Below are 21679 nucleotides of genomic sequence, written 5' to 3' on the forward strand. Positions count from 1 at the left end.
AAAACAAAAATAGATAAATAAGTGAAACATACCCATGTTTTGAATGTCCAGAAAGTGTAGAAATGTCCAGGAGAATAAATATTGTGGCTCCATCCAGAATGCCTGAGAGCCTTACTCCATTATATGCCATTATAATTTTTTCACCAGGAACCTAAAATTTGTATTTCCCTTTACAGAAAATAGACATTTCCACCATAAATTGCTGCAGAAAAGGCACAGATTGGTGGATAAAAATCCACCAGAATGCATTTTCCGCTCAAAGATTTTTTACTCAGAGAACAGTAGTGGGCCAAGGATTAAACCCTGGGGCACACATTTTAAAGACTGAACATGAGCTATATCTATCTGAAATATTTATCTTTCAAGCATATATGATCTACACATTGTTAGCAAGAGAGCAATACCACTAAGAATAGTTTTATTTATTTTTTTAATTATTGGATGTCTGAAAAAGCTGATTCAATGCCACGTATGTGATGGAGAAGACAAACATGAGTTCAATCAGCAGCTGTGAACCCACATCAATCAGCTGTCAACCTAAACCGCATATATCCTCTTCATAAAAAGCCCTGACATCATAATATAATTCATATTTTCACATCTGTGTCGTTGATCATGTGCTGAATCAGTCCCACATGAGGCGGTTGTCATTAAATGAAATGGCCTTAAACCACACAGACTCAATGCCTGTCTGCTGTGATGAATGCATCTAAATGCCTCAGTTACAGCGATTGCTCCATGCATTTTTTTCCTGATGTGAACTCATTACTCCAGCACAGAAGGGGCTGTCATGGTCAAGGATTCGGCCATTTGCTTGTTATAATTCATATGTTGCAGCACTATATGAATTTCAATGAAGTTGGAATTGTCAGCTCAAGTATTGGTTTAATGTTTTCTAAAAGAGGTTTCAAGGTTAAATTTACAATGCAGGATACGCCTGTAAATTCAGGGCAGATTTTTATTTTAGGATCATACTGGATTGCCCTTATTAAACCTGTCCTTTCTTTCGGTCTAATGAAACTCCTCTCTTTGAGTTGTTAATTAAACTGTAATTTTTCAGGTGATTTACCTTGAGGGCGGAAAAATGACCGGAGGGAGAAAAAGAATCCGAAGACTTTATCACAATCATTATTTACAGAATCTGTCATACTGATCTGAAAAAATTATCACCAGTAAGTAAATTAGTAATTAGTTAAGGTATCCTGAGTGCATATTTATTGCGTTATTGCAGTGGTACTCTTTCATTTACTGCTACTGCATAGGCTACCTCAATCCGACTACATTTCAGAGGAAATGTTGTTTACTTTAATTTGACAGCTTAAGTTAATAATTAATTAGTTAAAAAATACGATAAGCTTATTAAATATGATGCTGTTTGCGGCAAAAAAAGGAAAAAAAGGTGAAGGAATCATATTGATGTTGATGATGGGCTTATCTTTTTCACATTGCCAGTTTAAATTACACAGATATCCGGTTGCTTCTACATTGTTGTGTACATGGCGGGTTGAAACTGGTGCAAGCGAGGAGCAGAAGTTCAAATTTGTTGAATTTTGACCTGAGCTGTAGTGTATTTAGCAGGCGCAGCCAATCGCTCAAACAAACACAGTTTGATTCCCTGAAACGTAGCAATCTATGCTAGCCACAGGTAACACCTAATCAGCCACTGGACCATTTTTCTACTTTCACGTTTGATCATTTAAGTACATTTAGCTATTTTCGATGCAGTAATTTTACTGAAATGTGATTAACTGCAGAGGCTTTAGATACTGTATAGCATGACTGATGACACACTCCAGATATAAAAAATAAACTAGACTGCTCCTGGAGTTGCCTTTTATGTACTTTGAAAGAGTGTCTTTTATACTGACAGGTGGATGCATTGTGGTGGGACAAGGCTCTGGCAAATGGGAAACATAATACGTCTGGGTTTTTGCTGATTTGTCAACACTTTGCTGGCTGCTTTGTGCACAACCACACGCAATGGAGCACCCGCGGGATCTCTTATCCTCATACAGTGTTAATTGCAGGTGCTGAGTGAAGCATCTCCTACAGGAACACTGTTAAGATTCAGGTTGGAGATAGATAAGCAGGTTTTGCACATTGCCTCAGCTTGATTGGCTGCATTTAAAGTTATATGCAAATGTTCCTCACTGTCAATATGTTCTAATTAACAGACTGACAAAAGGGGCCAGGGTAGGAAAAAAGCCATTATGTAGACAAATTATCCCCCAACAAAACCTGTTTTTTTCTTTCTCTCCTGGAGCCACATTTCCTATTTAAAATAAAAAAATACAGTCTGGTGTACTTCATATAAATTCTCCGAGTTTCCATTGATTGTTTTCATACATTCTGCCTGTCTTTGTTTGTGCTAAAAGGGCCTGAACCAATTTGTTGCAGTTCTGCATTCAAAATAACACTAGACAGAGATTCTTTGCTTTCAATTCAGCATACTACCTCTGTATAATTATTATTATAATTTAAAACTAGGGGGGCTAATGGGATTTTTTAACAAAAAATTAAAAAAATATCTGTTTACGTGCGAGTATGTGAAGGTAACCTCCCATTCACTAGCCTGGCACCGCCCGCCTACTCCTTCCGCTCAATTTTCATTTCCCTTCAGTAGTCAGTCTGGGTGTGCGGTATATTCTTAGGTTTTCTCCGGACAGATTTCTGCCGGTCAAATCAGCGAACAGAAGGAGTGGCTCAGAAGCCGGCGCATGACATGGTTGGTTGGCAGATCCAGAGTGGCACTGGGCAGATCCAATAGTTTTAAACTTCAACAGACACCCGCCTTCAAGTGAGTTAACGTTTGTCAATTGAGCGATTCCAGACCTTCTGTACAAATTAAATTAAGTACGATGGTCTGGTAGAACCAGGCTACCCATTCACTGCAATGAGATGCAACATCAATGCAGGGGCAAAACATTTGAGGTCAAAGACAATCAGTCTGGTTACAAACGCAAACAGAATTTAATCACATCTCTTCTTTAATATGTACAAGACTGTGTGTGAAACCGATTAGTCCCAACCTTTGATACATGGTCGCCCTAGTCACACCAGTCACCCTGGCCTCACGATGATGAATTTCTCTTATTTAAGCCAAGTGCTGCTTTGTTTCGACCTCTGTTTCGCTCATGAAGGTGAATTGAATCACAGGAGTTCTTAAGAATTCAACAGCTGTAGGACAGAAGAGGGAGGAAATACATGAATATCCTTTTCTTTTTTACTTGGTGGAAGAGCAGTTATATTAACATACTTTTATTTTCTCTAGCACCACCATGACCTTGACAGTTGTGTTTTGGGGTGAATTGTCTCAACAATCATTGGATGGATTGCCATGCTATTTGGTACAAACTTCTATGAAAAAAATGTTTTCCTTGGGTTTATGGCCAATTTTCAAATAGCTTTTAATAATAGCACAACTGCAATTCCAATGTAATAACTGCACAATTTTTGCATTTGCAGTTGCCCAACTAGCCCTCACACAGCCTAACACAGCCTCTCTTGACATGGATGACGCTCCAACATGCTCTCCAGGTTGTGGATTTGCTCTCTGCCCACTAAGCAATCTTCTTAAGTAGTTTTTCAATGGCAATAAACAAACTAAGATAGTGAGCATATTAAACATTATAGTGGCTAAGCAAGCATCAGCATTTAGCTCAAAGCCCCGATGTGCATAAGTAGAGCCTCACATATCTGCTAAAATGGGAGGTTATTTTTTCATCTTCACTTCTGGGACTTCATTTCTCCTAGAGAATATAAATATTCAGGATATTCTTTATGTGAAGATAACATTTTCTTCAGCAGAAACAGCATTGCATTGATGGACTGCTTTTTATATCTTGCTGCCTAGAATATTAGCCTATAATATTTCTAACAGACTTCCACCTCATGCTGCCCTGTTGGCTCACCACTTTGCTGGCAGATGTTACTGACTCCCCCCTCGTTGAGTTCAGCTAATTGTGGCTATGAGTCACAACGATTGACCATGTTGCTACTCTGTACTCTTGTCACACGTTAACACCCAAATATTATCATTATCCTTTGCTCATATTGCTTCCCAGCCCATGCATGTATTTATATACACCACGACACTGCCATTTAAAGTGACTGCGTGATGAGTTGTGTATTAAGAGAACAACAAATCAACAGTGCAGTTCGCAGTATATGGCCCTTTGTCAGCATGCTGCCAGGTGCACTAGCATACACCACTGCCAACAGAGGTTAATACAGTGATCTTTTCCTTGTTCCATTGGTCCCTCGCCTCCCCCTTCTTGGAGACGTCTAGTTCACCTTCTCTGTCAAGGTTAATTTCATTTGAACTACATCGGCTCTTGTACTGACTTGCTGCTTCACTGTTTTAAGGTCCTGTCTTTATTGATTGTAGTGAAATGAAATTATGTCTCACTGTAAAGCGGGGGCTGAGCCCTGTTGGAGCACAGTTAACGATCCCTCTCTCACAGCAGTTCATATTCCAGACCTCAGCTCTTCTCATTCTGGTTTTAAGTAAAGTCATTAGCTCAAGCGAATGTATTTGTGCCTCATTGTCTAGTCACAGCCTTTACCTAGTCATAGGTACTAACACATATTATATTTCAATAATATAATATGTGTTAGTGGCCCTTTGTGCTCAAGGACAATAATGTATAGGGATTATGTTTAGGTTACATCTCAAACACAGACATATACATAAACACAAACACTTAACTGACTATAAACCTGAATTGAGCCATATCGCAATGAATGGTTTGAATTCAAATTTTCATTTTCATGGTCCCCAAATAATCACATCAATCATTCCATGGCTTTCCTCTTGTGCCACTATAAGGATAGAAGGAGAATCTTTGGGCAATTATGCTTATTCTATGTTTTTTTTTCACTTTAGTTTTAGTATGATTGAAATCACCAAAGATATAACGTGTTAGTGCACTTTAGAGGTGCATTTTGGGTTGATGTTAATATAAATGTCCGAAAAAGGCTGTTTTCAGTCTTTATGCTAAGCTAAATTTAGGTAATCTAATCATATTCACCATAACGACAGGGGAATGGTATCTTTTTCGTCTTACTTCCAGCAGGAAAAAAAGCACATTTACATAGTGTATGAAGCTTAACTTCTTTTTATTCATCAGCGTAAAATCATTTCAAGAAAAACGAATTTTTTTTCTCAATTTCTAGTGTTGTTTTCCTTTTCTCTCTTCTTGAAAATATATTGTTCCATTTCAAATGCAGGAACATACAACCCAGCACAGTGAGTGACCCTATTGAGTAACAGCCATAAAAGCCTTTTTATTGCCCTTTACAATGTACTAACAGCTCGAGCACAGGTACGGGATCAATCCAAGATCCGAGTAAACTGTACGTGTTGTATGGGAAATCTGGACCTCGACTGAACAGCAAAATGTTTTGCTTGGAGGTGCAGAAAAGGTGTTAAAGGAAAAACATATTACCAGGCTGATGACGTTGCTGCTGGGCCCGGTGTGGCTGCTGTTGGCCTCGTCTCTGCTGCTGTGTGTGCAGGCCTGTCTGCCTCAGGAGTTTACCTGCTCTCAGGGACCATGTCTGCCTGAAGACTGTGTGTGTGACTTCACCGACAACTGTGGAGATGGCAGCGACGAGGAAAACTGTGAGTAGGCCTATACAGCAGGGGAATATACAGTTTATTAATCTAACCTTGAATAAAGACAATAAGACGGCTAGTGTAAAACATGTGGTAAAGGAGTAAAACCGAAAGTAACCCAGATATACTATTTACTTGTGTATACTTACTTATGTAAAGCTGTCACTACTAAAAAAAAATAACTCCTGGATTTAAAAGAACAATGTAGTACTGTACAGAAACTGGACAGGATAATACATGCCGGCAAATAAATCATTTTTCGCTCTCTTTTTCTTTTCATCTATTTACCTTGGAAGGTGCAGTTTATTTTCTTTATGGTAAAACATGTTGTTTTCTATACAAGCCAATGTCTGTCTATCATCTTTTGAGCCCCTAAAGCAACACAAAAACAGTGACTTTTTCTTCTCAAACATTTTGTGCTTTTGAAGTCTACAAAAGCCTGAAGGCAGACTTTGTGAATTCCCATGCCTTGTTTTTTGAGGCTATAGTTAAACGTTTGGTGGTTCAAGGTTTCGAGAAATCATGAGTTGCACATAAACAAGCAATGCATGTGTAGTGCAGTGAAGTGCAGTGTGTCTACGCTCATGAATTCTGTGAAAAAAAAAAAGTTATAGAACTAAATATAAGAATACTAAACACTTTAAATGTAAGTAAAAATGTACATATGTCCAAATACAGATGTAAACAAACTACTCAATAATTCTGAACATCTTGATTTAAATAAGTTAACAGTGTCTTGAACATTCTTAAAGCATATATTAATTGATATGTGCACAGTTTTTGACATAGCAAATAAACCAAAATGCAATTCTGAAGAATTCTGTGAAGATATACAATCTTCATACAGCTTAATATATTATTATATATTATTATGTGTAATTATTTTTTTGCGTCATTGCTGACCTGTCTGACATTCCTCTGAAAATACAGTTTAGTCGCCAATGCTCCCTTGTTTCACATTTGGCCATAAAGCTCAATAAGAAATCTCTTCTTAAAATGAGAAACCACTTTAGTTTCTGATCTCAGCGGAGATGATGAATCTTTTTGGTGCGTAGTACTGACAGCCTAATCCCAATACAACGATTATATTTAAATATCTTATATTTCAGCCGTGAAACACAAGTTAAAAGTGTTTTCTGTTGAAGGCTCCAGATATAGGAGGTGTGACTTTGAGGAGGGATTCTGTGACCTGATCCAGAGCTCGGAGACCCTCTCTGGATGGACCAGAACAACCCAGGTTCCAGGACTTGAACATGACCACACCAACAACACATCGGGTAGGACTCGGAGCTTCAAACATCTGGTATATGGGACAAACTGTAAATCCATGTTGAATTCACCTCTACCTGCAAACTCCTTTGTGTCCTTCAGCACATTTCCTGTCCCTTTGGTCCGTTAGTGGAAACAGAACCACAGCAGACCTAAACAGTCCCTTCTTCCTGCCCAGTCAGACCTGCCAAGTAAGAAATATCCTCAGGAAGAAAAAAAAAACATCACCGACCATGACGTAACAACCTCATTTAATACATTCCTTTCATTTTCACCCAACAGATGAGTTTCTACCACTATGCCAAGGCACACCATGGAGATCTTCAGGTCTTGGTTCAGACTCAAACTCTGGGTCAGATCACAGAGGTGTGGAAACGGCCCACACAAGCACAGACGGAAATGTGGCAGCACACAGTGATTACCATGTCCAGCAATCATAGTTTCCAGGTTTGTAACACCCACTATTTACCATAAAATAGTTTAAAGTACATACATACTGTCACACAGGGGTGGACTGGCCATCTGGCATACCGGGCATCGTCCCGGTGGGCCGGCAGGCATTTTGGGCCGGGCCGGGTCCATTTAAAAAAAAAAAAAATTTTTTTTTTTTTTTTTTTTTTTTTTTTTCTTTTTTTATGGACCCTCGGCTGTGTGACTCGGCCCGGCCCGGCCAAGTCACACAGCCGAGGGCCGAGGGCCCTTCCCTCTCGGGAGTGCCATGGACATATAATTGTGCGTGCAGGCTGTCAACTTCACCTGAAAGTTAAATAAAACTTTGTCCCAGGCCATTACTCATTATGATTGGTTCTAGGCTGGGCCTGGCCCAATCACACACACAGCAGAGGGCCGCCCATTCAGAGGCTGCATTAAATTGTATTATCATGCATTCAACTTCTACTCCGTAATTATGAGCATCTGACGATGGTCAGTTACGTTCAGGGCCGTCGGACTGCGGACAGGCTTGGGGGGCCCAAGGCAGAGGGGGGCTGCACCCAAAAAAATATATATATATATTATTTTTTTATTTATTTTTTTACTGGCTCAATATAGGCCCCTGATCTTTGAAGGCCCAGAAAAACGTTATTTAGGGAAAAAAAAGATTTCATGGGCCTTTCATTCGTCAGTACATTTATGTTATTTTTTAAATAACATTGTTCGGGGCTACGAAGATCAGGGGCCTATATTGGGCCATTAAAAAATACAAACAAAGGAAAAAAAATCCCGAAGCTGACTGGATTTTTTAAACATGTACATTTCTTCTTTCTGCTTTTTGGTCATCTGTGTCTATACATTATTCCAGCAAATAATAGCCTACTAAATAGCTTACATAGGAAACAGTTGATTTATCCTTAGTTTTCTCTTCAAAGTGCACCAGATTGATGAATTTTACTTTAACATTTGAAAAAAAATCTTCCGGGGGAGCATTCCCCCGGACCCCTCTAGAACAGTGGTTCTCAACCGGTGGGGCGCGCCCCCCCCCCCCCCCCACTCTACCAGGGGGGGCGCGAGGGGGATGAAAAAAAATAATAATAATCTTAATTATTATTTTTTTTTTTTGTAATTTAAATGTTATTCCTGATATGTAGCCTAGTTCAGAGATGATATGTATTTTTTTTCTTTCTTAACTTTTTTTGATAGGTAGTTGCCAAGTTCATCACACAAACACTCCAATCCACTGATATGAGATCAGTTTGCAATTTTCAAGTACTGAATTAATGGTAGGACTGTGGCCACTAGAACTGGTCTCTGGTCAGCAAAGGTCTTGAAAACAGCATAAGTGTGCTTGTGACATGCGTGCCACCCATGCATGTGTATGGGCACGTGTCCCACCAGATTTTTGAAATCTGAATAAAAAAATTTAAGTTTGTAGTTAGCAAGTGTAACATGTTCTTAGGGCAGAATTTCATAAATAAAGGTTTATTTTTTTAGCAAGATATTTGGTCAAAATCTAGTTGTCATCCGTCCCTCTGTCCAGTTGTTAGGCATCTGGCTGCTAGCAAGTTATGTTGTCTTGCTAATTTTACTATTCATCTGAACTGAAATGAATATTGACTTTTTCCGTTATTATCTTCGCCAGAATGCACCAGAATGCTTAGATTACATGTTAAAAACACAAAAAAATATTCTGGGGGGATGCCCCCAGACCCCCCTTCAGGGGTTTAGTTTTCTGACAAACATTACAATGGATACTAACATGATTTGGGCATTTGGGATTATAAATCATCTTTGAATTGGTTGTACAGCATATCACATGCTATTCATTCAGGGGAGTGATGGCCACCCCACTCTAGCTCTGTGGCCCACCTTGGCCACCCCCTGTCAAAATTTCCTGGAATCGCCACTGAGACACACACAACTCCGCGTTCAGGCTGCACAGCACATTAATCGCAGGTAGCATTTTGAGCTAAATCTGGCCACTTTCCAAATCCAAGACTCAATAGTTGAAACATTCTCTGAACTGGATTGTCAGACAGCAGTGTTTCCCATTGATCATAGACTTTGTTTTGTGAAGCTTTTTCATAACAGGTATACCTATTGTAGAATGTATTCTGTGTATGTTCTATTTAGGCTACTATTTTCTTCTCTTCTAAGGAGATTTAAAAAAAAAACATTTCCTCAGTGTCACATAAAAGTGCACCAGAATTTAACGTTAAATTATAAGAAATTTCTGGACCCCAACCCTAAACCCAATGTTCAACTCAAAGGTGCGCCACTGGCCTAGCCCTTGTGCTAATAACAATAATTGAGTATCTATCTATCTATCTATCTATCTATCTATCTATCTATCTATCTATCTATCTATCTATCTATCTATCTATCTATCTATCTATCTATCTATCTATCTATCTATCTATCTATCTATCTATCTATCTATCTATCTATCTATCTATCTATCCATCTATCTGTGTAGGGTGGTGTGTGTGTGTGTGTGGGGGGGGGGGGGGGGGGTGTCAGGGTCGGTGGGGGGGCCCAACTGCAATGACCCAGCTTTGGGGGGGCCCAGCTTGCAGAAGGTTGAGAACCCCTGCTCTAGAAGGTCCAGGGTCCACGACACAGTCTCCCAAATTCCTGTGAGAAACACTGTGTGTGTGCATGGTTATTAAGAGTCATTAGACCAGGGGTTGTGTTCAAGTACGCGTAATGATTTGGTCATTCATCAATAGAAACATTGTGTTGTTATCTGGCTCAGAGAGTGACCAGTCACTCATACGTTTTGGACTATAGACAAACATAGCTTTTACATGTTTGTATTGTAAGACCGCCTCTCAGAGGGCCCATCAGGACTTCCTGTATAGGGGCCCAGAATTTGGAGCAACGCCCCTGCCTCCACATATCGTATAAATAATCATGGTGGGCTGCCATGGCCAAAAATGCCAGGGCTGAATTTTTGTCCCAGTCCACCCCTGCTGTCACACTATGTTATGGTATAACTTACTGTATAGAGAGAGAGAGTGAGAGAGAGAGAGAGAGAGAGAGAGAGATAGATAGATAGATACTTTATAAAATTTTCACTATCAAAGGGAAATCATTAATCTGATTAAGTCATCACAGCATAAATGAGTCGCACAACAGAAGCAGTTTATGATCAGTAAGGGGGTACTGACCTACCTTGACCCTTCAGAGGCCATCTGGAGTTGTCTGGAAAAACCTTCTGTCTGTGCCCTTCCTATATCCTCAGAAAATGTTGGTGTGTCACCATTCTCCCCCTCTTTAGACTTTACCATCTGTCACCGACTAAAGCCTCAGTTTCATAACATGGCTGAACCATGCAGCGCCGGTGCACAGAGCGTGTGCAACTCTCTGCTAACATTAATTTTCCCCTATATCAATCTACTTCTTGTTTGAACAGCCGTTGAGTTGATCGTCTTTTTATTTAGCAATTTCAATATGAGCCAGTTTGCATAACAACCCACACCTGTTCACCTGCAAAGGCTCTCCAGGGGTTTGAGCTTGTTCTCTAATTGAGTTGGGGAAAACATTTTTCTTTGGGCAGCTTTTAAATTGCTGCATCTAAAACAGTATATTGTATGCATACATAAACATTTGGCCTAAAGCTTAAAAAAACACAGAAAATCTAATATATGACGTGATTAGGGAGTGTTTTGAAGAGATGTTACTGCTGAAAATAACTAAGTGAACTGTGGAAACAAATAGCCAGCATTTTCTGAGAGGGATCGTTGTCTGGATCAGACAAACTCTCTAGTTTGGCTGTGAAACACTAAATAAACAGTTATGTAGACTATTTGCTATCATACCATAGATTGTATTATACTTTTATGGCCTCAAAGTCCACGTTTGGGGAAAATAGCAAAGAAATAGCAGCTAACAAGTACGACCAATGAAAATGGTGTATTTGCATGCATTTTCCCACACATGATGTCACAATCAGCCTTTTGCTTGGGTCAGTCATAAATGAGGGGTTATAAACCTCCATTGGTGAAGATAAAGCTGTTGTGTGGACTTTGATCGGTGCAGCTTTGATTATATTAGCACTGAGACAGAGATAATGGTGCCTTTAGCCAGCTAGCATCTTACATTGAATGTCTTAATAACTATTGACGGTATTGCCATAGAATTTGGCACCAACATTACTGTCTTCCTCAAGAGTGAATGGAATTACTTTGGTGATCTGCTATCATTTCATCGAAGCCATTCAGGTCAAAATAAAAAATGTGGAGCATATAAGTCCGCCAGGGAATATTTCCCGCTAATTAGCATAAACTGAAAAACAGGGTGTTATCCCCTTTACCACGTTAGGCTCCTCCCCTTTACAACAGTAGGCCCCTCCCCTTTAACATGTTAGACTCCTCCCCTTTACCACGTTAGGCCCCTCCCCTTTACCACGTTAGGCCCCCCTTTAAAACATTAGACTCCTCCCCTTTACCAAATTAGACTCCTCCCCTTTACACGATTAGGCTCCTCCCCTTTACATGATTAGGCCCCTCCCCTTTACCATGTTAGGTTCCTCCCCTTTACAGCATTATGCTCCCCTTTACCATGGTAGGCTCCTCCCCTTTACCATGTTAGGCCCCTCCCCTTTACAGCATTAGGCCCCTCCCCTTTAACCCGTTAGGCTCCTCCCCTCTATCATGTTAGGCCCCTCCCCTTTACAGCATTAGGCTCCTCCCCTTTACCCTGTTAGGCTCCTCCCCTTTACCATGTTCGGCTCCTCCCCTTTACAGCATTAGGCTCCTCCCCATTACCCTGTTAGGCCCCTCCCCTTTACAACATTAGGCCCCTCCCCTTTAACCCGTTAGGCTCCTCCCCTCTATCATGTTAGGCCCCTCCCCTTTACAGCATTAGGCTCCTCCCCTTTACCATGTTAGGCTCCTCCCCTTTACAGCATTAGGCTCCTCCCCATTACCCTGTTAGGCTCCTCCCCTTTACAGCATTAGGCTCCTCCCCATTACCCTGTTAGGCTCCTCCCCTTTACAGCATTAGGCTCCTCCCCTTTACAGCATTAGGTTCCTCCCATTCACCGTGTTAGGCTCCCCCCCTTTACCGTGTTACACTCCTCCCCTTTACCATGTTAGGCCCCTTCCCTTTACAGCATTAAGCCCCCCCCCTTTAACCCGTTAGGCTCCTCCCCTTTACCATGTTAGGCCCCTCCCCTTTACAGCATTAGGCTCCTCCCCTTTAACCAGTTAGGCTCCTCCCCTCTAACATGTTAGGCCCCTCCCCTTTACAGCATTAGGCTCCTCCCCTTTACCGTGTTAGACTCCTCCCCTTTACAATGTTAGGCTCCTCCCATTTACCACAGTAGGCTCCTCCCCTTTAAAACATTAGACTCCTCCCCTTCACCATGTTAGGCTCCTCCCCTTTACCACGTTAGGCTCCTCCCATTTTCCATGTTAGGCTCCTCCCCTTTACCACATTAGGCCCCTCCCCTTTACAGCATTAGGCTCCTCCCCTTTAACCAGTTAGGCTCCTCCCCTCTACCATGTTAGGCCCCTCCCCTTTACAGCATTATGCTCCTCCCCTTTACCATGTTAGGCGCCTCCCCTTTGCAGTGTTAGGCTCCTCCCCTTTACCGTGTTAAGCCTGATTTATACTTGTGCGGCTTTGCGCCTCTGCGTTCTCTGCGGACACCGAACGTTCTCATGAACCGTTGGTAGTAGTTTCGCCCGTGTCGCAGATTGCACACTGCACTTTTGATGTTATCGGCGAAATCCGTTGCTAAACAAATGAAAACTGGAAGATTTTGAGTTTGATGACAATGAGGAAGAGCTCCTGTGCTGTTGAAATCCCTCCTTGTTGCTTTGATGCCCAACCAAACCTCTGCGGCGTCTGCGGCATCTGGCGCGTAGTCACAATTTTCAGTTGGTACGCGGCGGGGTCTGAGGCCACCGCACAGGCTCTCTGCGGCTCCGCGGAGGCTCTGCGCACGCGGTACCGCACAAGTATAAATCAGGCTTTAGGCTCCTCCCCTTACCACATTAGGCTCCTCCTTAAGCTCCTCCCCTTTACCGCGTTAGGCTCCTCCCCTTTACCTTTATAGCCTCTCGGACCATAGGGGTCAGCCATGATTATTTTTTTCGCCGCCATTGCCCAAAATGTTTACGCAGGGGCGGGGCTTATTAACAAATTGGCCATAACTCCTTAACCATATTATCATCAAACTTGCTGGGTATGTGCAGAAGTCATGTGGTAGCATGTCCCTCAAAGCTTATCGAGATTAACCCATAGGGGGCGCCACAAATGCCCCCTGACTCTGATTGTCTTGAAATTTCTTACACATGTACAGCTCATGGTGCTCTACAATATAGCCTCTCGGACAATAGGGGTCAGCCATGATTATTTTTTTCGCCGCCATTGCCCAAAACGTTTACGCAGGGGCGGGGCTTATTAACAAATTGGCCATAACTCCTTAACCATATTATCATCAAACTTGCTGGGTATGTGCAGAAGTCATGTGGTAGCATGTCCCTCAAAGCTTATCGAGATTAACCCATAGGGGGCGCCACAAATGCCCCCTGACTCTGATTGTCTTGAAATTTCTTACACATGTACAGCTCATGGTGCTCTACAATATAGCCTCTCGGACAATAGGGGTCAGCCATGATTATTTTTTTCGCCGCCATTGCCCAAAACGTTTACGCAGGGGCGGGGCTTATTAACAAATTGGCCATAACTCCTTAACCATAGGTCCTATCATCATCAAACTTGCTGGGTATGTGCAGAAGTCATGTGGTAGCATGTCCCTCTAAACTTATCGAGATTAACCCATAGGGGGCGCCACAAAAGTCACCTGACTCTGATTGCCTTGAAATTGATTACACTTGTACAGCTCATGGTGCTCTACAATATAGCCTCTCGGACAGTTTTTTTAATTTCCGCTAGGGGCGCTGTTATTAAGCCCCGACTGAAGAAAGTTTGAGAGGCCACGCCCCGCACACCGGAGGTACGTAGAAGCTTTCGGGCCCGGCCGACGGGCGGGGCGCCGCCCACGCGGGGATCGGCGGGCCTGCGCAGGGCGGCCCGTACTTTCACAATCTCCGCGGGATTTTCTAGTTCCATTCTATTAGCCTAACTTTGTATTTCGAGATAATTGGATAATGTAAGCACATGTAGTCAAACTAAGATGCTGAAAATGGTAAAAATTGGTAAACAGTCATTAGGGTCTTTGAAATCACTTCTTCAAAATCTTCTTGCTGACTTTGTTTGAACTGTTTGGATAGACAAGGTTTGAGTCCTACTTCGGTGATTTCCAATAATTAAACCTTTAAACGCCCTGTGCTTATACTGATCAGTAAGTGGACAACATTAATCCTACAAATATATTACAGAAATATGACAGTCAAATCAAATAAACAAATGGCAAATCCGGCTGCACAAAGACTTCTGGCAATCAACTCAACATGGGCTCCACAGTTAACCTTCTGGAGGAATACTGAAAAGGCCATATATCTGCTTAAATCCCATCCACCATTTTGAAGTTTGAAACAAAGCTGGACAATAGTGTTGGGAAACAGATGATGACTACATTTTCCTTTAACAAAAGGTCTGGTCCAATATATTAAAAAAAAAACGTAGCCAGGCCCTCAACACAGAATCCAGCCCTAACTCTCTAGAAAACCTTGTTTGGTATCCCCAAACTGTGATATGTAAGATGAATAAATACTGCTCTACTGGCCAGACAAGCCATTCGTCGAAACATGCTCAGGGGAGATAGGGGTTTGTGTTATCTGCGTTGTTTCTGTTTTGCTAGTTTTCTTTCCTGTTGATTTCTATTCCTGTTTATTCTGCTCGAAGCACTTTGTATCAATGATGGTTAAATGAGCCATAGAACTAAACAGTATGACTTGAATGACATCTCAAAGGTTCTGTCTGTGTGTCTACCAGGTGGTGATTCGTGGGGAACTTTCAGCTGACAGCCTGGTCTCAGAGGTCCTGGTTGTCGATGACCTATCGTTCGGTCCCGACTGCATGACTGTGCCTGGTACTGCTACCATTAATAACATCGCACCGCACAGACATCTCAATACACAGACGGGACAGGTTCAGACCTTGACATTTTGAAATACCACCACACATAAACAGACTGCCACAAACTTGTTTTGAATGCTGATAACAGGGCAAAGACACTAAAGCACCCTGGATGGGACACATAGCACAATAACCGAATCATTAAAATAGTGCTTACGACACATTCCCCTGCCCCGAATATGGAGCACAGTCAGTGCCACCGTCTTTGGGGTTTATTTATGTCCGCTATAGACCGCTGCCTGCATCTCTGTGATGAATGAGGTACAGCTGAACATCTTGGCGTAAAGAACTGCCCCCCTGATGTTTTGGACAGAATTTGTATATGTTGCCTTGATGATTTATAATGCAGGTATTTCAGCTGCAGGCACAAAGTATAGCATCTTTACAACAGCTATTATTATGAAAGGCTTTGGATGTTCTTTATTGATTGTCTCGCTTGGGCGGCAACTCGTGGCCTTCGGCCTTTTAGGTCTCTTTCCCTGATGGAGCGTCAAGGCCAGACTGTAGAGTGGAGACGGAGCTGCTCCAAGTCAGAATGAATGCCACAGGTTTAAGTTACTGTCAACAGTCTGAGCCTAAGCACCAAAGTGTTTGCTAAATGATAAGCTTGAATTGCAGATAAAGATTTTTAATGAAAAAGATGATAATAATTCCCACTTATTAATGACCATGCATGCAGGCACATTGACTCACCTAGAGGATTGTGCTAACTTTTCCCGTGTTTTTTGACCAACCATGAGACTGACATTTCCTTTCCTATCACTTTTCTACAAAAGCCCACAAAGAGCTGTTTATGTTGGCTTTGGCTAGCTCGTCCATTTGATTGTATAGTACATGTGGGGGAGCCCATTGAGTTGGATTTGAATCATATAAGTTGTTTCTGTTTGTAGGCATTGAGCCAGATGTGTTTTTTAAGGAGATGGTGAGGAACTAAACGGGGCTCATAGATTGTTGGACTCACGGGACACTAAATGAATGCTAAAGTTGCTCCATTACTGGATGTGTAAATAGGCAACTGTTTGCATCTTGTTTCGCCACATTTTTCAAGTTTGTGTTTACAGCTCGTTAAGTTGTCCCCAAGTGGCTGAAAACATAATCAATGCAAGTTGAGTTAAGTGTGTTAAATAAGTGGGAAAGACACAGTGATCGATGAGACAGACTTAAGAGCCTGTTGGACCGTCACCAGACCTAGTTTAACATGTCAAAGTAGACAAGACAGTTCTGAGTCACCTTGGCATTTGATGCCCAATCTGTTATCTGCTCCCAACAGTGAGTTTATGAAATGCTCCACACACCCCAAAAAGCACTGTTCGGTTTATCCAATAAAAAACATTGACCTGACTCTGACAATCGTTTTCAAGGCATAGAATTGGTATGAACTACATCTTAACTCAAGCAAACTTGACAATTTATTATTTTTTCTTTACACTTAAAACACAGGTGCCACATAAAAATACCAATAACACTTACAACACTGGCATTTATTTATGTATGCAATTAGGGTGATGATGCATCTGTATGGTCTGATCTGTGCTCAAGGGGAAACACAAGGATATTGTTTTGATATGTGGCTCACATCTAATATTGCTAACCACATGCCATTATGGTCACTTAAAGGGGATTGTTTTTGTGCCATGTTCTTTATTTGTCATCCAATCTGCTTCATAACAAACACATTTGTTACACTGAATTATGGGTTAACGCCATCAATGAATTGAGTTTTAAAGTGCACTGTCACACTTAATGGCATTATAAGCAATAAATACAGGCCTGTGATTAAATGGATGTAAGACGAAAATATTGTAAATTGCATTTTCGTCTGAGGTTTGACACCTCATTTACACCATGTTGTTGCTACTCTTTGTAATGTATGTGTGAGTGTCTCCAGCATGGTGATGTCGGCACATGTTTTGGGCAGTGAAGTGGCCACCATATAATTTATTACAGCTATTATTTTTTAACTGATATGCACAGTCTTTTTTGCCTGGCCGGGTCTTGTCTGGTCTACTGTCACTCCGTTCTACCTTATAAATCTGATGTCTAATCAGCCAGTCCATATGAACTGAAATCCTAATTTTTAATCATGCCGATTTCTTTTTTCTTTTAAAGACACATTTTCTGAACATTGTCCTACAGAAATCTAATAGAAACAACCATTTAAAGGCTTATTTTCGACCGCCAGCCAAAAGCCATTAAAAAAGCCAAGGACAATTTTTCACTTATGTTTCCAGTACGACTCATAAGCGGAATGAAATTGGGTTCATTTAAGAGATGAGGTCTCGGACGTATTATTGATCAAAATATCTGAACTTCATTGCTTCTTTTTAATCTTCCATAACACAGCTAATGTACTTCAGGTTTTTTTTTCTGGATACAGCTGAGCTCATCTATATTAATCCCCCCATGATCTTCCATGAGTGCTTTTCAGTGATGAAATTGTGTGATAGGAGTCAGTAATAACAACTGCAGCTCTTTGTACCTGGAGTTTCAGCATCTGATTTGATAGATCTCGGTTATCAAAGTGCCTCATGCAGCCGAACCACGGTGAATTTATATCGAAATGTCTATTGTATTAATATTTTATTTCTGGATTTTACTTTGGCAGAAAGCAGCGTATCACCTCCTCCTGTTTGCCCTCCCTCGTGGTTTCCCTGTGGCGGTGGGGAATGTATCGAGGAGAACAAAGTCTGTGACTTCACCCCACATTGTCCCCATGGAGAGGATGAGGCCAGCTGCCGTAAGCATCTAGTTGCCAAGTAACACACTCATATAATGAGGCATCTGTGTATGAGGACAATGGTTGAAAACCCATTTTTTATATATTACATTTGAAGTTTCAGTGTAGGTGGATAACTAAACCGAGAATGTGATAACTTTCAACTATCAAAATAGTCGATACAACAATCTCGGCACAAGGTCCAAAGGGTTTCACAATGGGAGTAGGTTGCTGTTCACATTAATTCATTTTCGGTAAAATTTTTCAATAAAGTTACATTAATTAACTGTACATATAGGGTGGTTTTAACATATAAAGGCTTGAAGATGTGACCATAAAAGTACTAGATATTTTGGGAGAGTTTCAATTCCATCCAAAGCCTTAGTGTGAGTTAAGGAGTTTATCCAGTTGTCATACAACTGTAGTTGTTCTGAACATTTGGGAAACTCCCAATCCATGCTGATTTAAAAGTTGAGCTTTAAAATGTATTTTTGACCTTGGAAACAGTAGCTGACACAACAACCCCACCGCAGGGTCCATGAGTTGCTCTCCTGGAGCTTTTTTAAATTGGTGTCACCAAAAACTGAACTTTGTGCTCAGAAAAATTGAAAATCCATTTCAGTCTCAACTTTATTTAAGATAACTGCCTATCTCTCGTCACCCATTCAGCCTCAGAGTGTGATTTTGAAGCCGGTTCCTGTGGCTGGTACGAGCTCACCCTCGGCGATGGCTTTGACTGGGTCAGGGGATCTTCTGTAGAGGTACCTCCAGACTACTACGGCCACCCACCACCTCTGGACCACTCTACAAACAGCACCGAAGGTACCAACACATTGCATATTTTCATGTTTCCATCTGCAATATATAACTGGGATGTAGATGGAACCGAAAGATCTGATAAGATGATGTCACTTTGCCCAGGGTGTTTGCACAGAAATAACTGGCAATACAGAGAATATAATCTAAGGATCAAATCAAGGTAGTGTGGAAGGAAAGAAAATCCCCTTTCTGTTTATTTTTGAGAGATAAGCAGTTCATGGACAAATGCCTTTTCAGCCATCTGAATAATGGAAAAGGAATCGACATGCCTACAGCATATTAACACAACACCATTCACTGAAACACACACTTTTATGCTCATTCCGATACACCATTAGGTTTACAACCACAACACATGACTTTATATCATTATGTCTTTCTACTCAGGCTTTTTCCCCTTCATCTACCCTGCATACATTATTTATAACAAGGATTGTATAACTCTCATGGATTTAGAAAGTAACTCTATCATAGATTGACTTTATAACGTTGTTCAGTTTTTTCACCATCTGTTTTTTTGTCAGTAGGCTACATTGTGTGAAAATGCTGTCAAAAAATGTTAGGTCAGATTTGGAGACTGTGAGGTTTCTGTTATGTGCAGCCTATTCATATGCTTCAAGCTTTGTCAAATGCCACATACCATTTTGGGAGCATCTGTTTGAAGATTTGGAAAAAAGTCATTGTGACCACTCAGGAATCACAGGAATCTGTAGGTAAGCCCATGTGGTGGTGTTCAAATGGGGCTTATTTGGCAGTAAGGCAACTAATAAGAGCCAAGAAAAACAACTACTTCACAACACAACCTCAGCATCAGGTTGAATAAATTCATAGACTAGATATAATTTTCCTTTTTAAGATGATAAATGCATTACTGCACAGTCATTACATGGCCACTGTTTCTGCTGCTGTTTGAATCAATTACCCCCTCAAGTCTAATGTTGTCTTATTTACATATTAGATCAACATTACGTTACAAGAATCAACATTCGGTGTTTGGTTTACAATGTATTAAAAAAATATGCCATGAAGAGATAACCTGCAATAGTTACCATAAGCTAGCTGATGAATGTGAGCTAGACAAACTGATTTTACTAAGGCCTTTAGCATTTTCCTTTGTGTTATAGTTAGGCTTTAGGAAAAATGTCCATTTTGATGAACTTACATCTTATTTGCACTGGGCTCAGAAATACATGAAGACTAATTTTCAAACAGTCTTGTTTACTGATGAGTGCTGTGCAGCCCTGGATAGTCGGATGGATGGAGTAGTGGATTGTTGGTGAATGGCCACCATGTCCCAACAAGGCTGCGACGTCAGCAAGGAGGTGGCAGAATCATGTTTTGGGACGGAATCATGGGGAGAGAGCTGGTAGGCCCCTTTAGGGTCCCTGACGGTGTGAAAATGACCTCGGCAAAGTATGTTGAGTTTCTGACTCACCACTTTCTTCCGTGGTACAAGAAGAAGAACCGAGCCTTCCGTAGTAAAATCATCTTCATGAATGACAATGCACCATCTCATGCAGCAAAGAATACCTCTGTGTCATTAGCTGCTATGGGCATAAAAGGAGAGAACCTCATGGTATGGCCCCAATCTTCCCCTGACCTTAACCCTATTGAGAACCTTTGGAGCATCCTAAAGCAAAAGATCTATGAGGTTGGGAGGCACTTCACATCAAAACAGCAGCTATGGGAGGCTATTCTGGCATCCTGCAAAGATATTCAAGCAGAAACTCTCCAAAAACTCACAAGTTCAATGGATGCAAGAATTGTGAAGGTGATATCAAAGAGGGGGTCCTATGTTGACATATAACTTGGCCTGTTAAGATGTTTTTGATTGAAATAGCTTTTGATTTCACTAAATATGACCTCCACATTCTGCAAATTCAACAAATTACCATTTTTAGTTCTTTACAACCTATAAAATGTTTTGAAACTCTGTTGTGCATAATAATTTGGAACAGTGCATTTTGAGTTTTTTATTTTTGAAAAAAATACTGTTATCATTGGGAGGTTTGTTCAATAAAATTTGAATCATACTCTAACGGTTGATGACTTGAAAATGATACTGACTGTCATTTGCATCGACTATTTAGGAAAATCTGAGAAAAATATCATTTGCATAATAATTTGGAATGCACTGTAGTCTCTCGAATGTCTGCATCTAAAACAGCTTCAGTGGGTGGGTGTGCGTAATGTATCACAGTTTTGAACATGGTTTGAATAGTAATTGTCGTCTCACTCACTGCAGGCCACTTCATGTTTATATTAAAGAACAGCAGCAGTCTCTATCCAAGGGCTGTTCTTCGAGGACCCTGGTTCAAACAGTCGGCCTCCGGGTGCACCATGACCTTCTGGTGAGAGTCACACTGTAGCTATAACGTTATCATTACCAGAATCTGTGGATCCACCAGCAATTTCCGATTTTTTTCCATTTTTTCCCCATTTTCTGTCTCTTGCTCTGTGTTTTTCTTGACCTTATCTCCCTGACCATCACTTCACCTGTCTCAGGTCTGCTCTCTCTCAGCATCCCTCTTATTTCACAGTCAAACACAATGAAAAAGATGCACGTCCCAATCTGTCAAAGTTTTGACTGTTTTATGGCTCCTAAAAGTTTATGTCAAATGACAAGTTTTATTTCCCCCCTGGATGATTGGAGGCGGCACTCCTGGCAGGAAAAGTACTGGAGGTTTATAAATTAGCTTTTTTCTTTTGCATTGTGTCAAAAGCCCTCGTGTGTAATGTTCAGTGAGCATGCGTTGCCACAAGTGGAATAT

General features: G+C 41.1%; 1 protein-coding gene across 1 annotated transcript in view; it reads left to right on the forward strand.

Annotated features, from left to right (window-relative positions):
- Window positions 1-5454: 5454 nt before the first annotated feature.
- Window positions 5455-21679, forward strand: part of malrd1 (MAM and LDL receptor class A domain containing 1) — a gene marked incomplete at both ends in the record, with an annotated part of 60921 nt that continues 44696 nt past the window's right edge. Inside the window, 8 exons of the mRNA XM_080050068.1 lie at window positions 5455-5627; window positions 6770-6894; window positions 6989-7077; window positions 7169-7333; window positions 15230-15326; window positions 17979-18110; window positions 18759-18911; window positions 21154-21259. Coding sequence (XP_079906194.1) covers window positions 5455-5627; window positions 6770-6894; window positions 6989-7077; window positions 7169-7333; window positions 15230-15326; window positions 17979-18110; window positions 18759-18911; window positions 21154-21259 — 1040 coding nt within the window. The remainder of the gene's footprint in view (window positions 5628-6769; window positions 6895-6988; window positions 7078-7168; window positions 7334-15229; window positions 15327-17978; window positions 18111-18758; window positions 18912-21153; window positions 21260-21679) is intronic.

Source organism: Ammodytes marinus (genome assembly GCF_949987685.1).
Source record: "Ammodytes marinus genome assembly, chromosome: 21".
Classification (NCBI taxonomy): domain Eukaryota; kingdom Metazoa; phylum Chordata; class Actinopteri; order Uranoscopiformes; family Ammodytidae; genus Ammodytes; species Ammodytes marinus.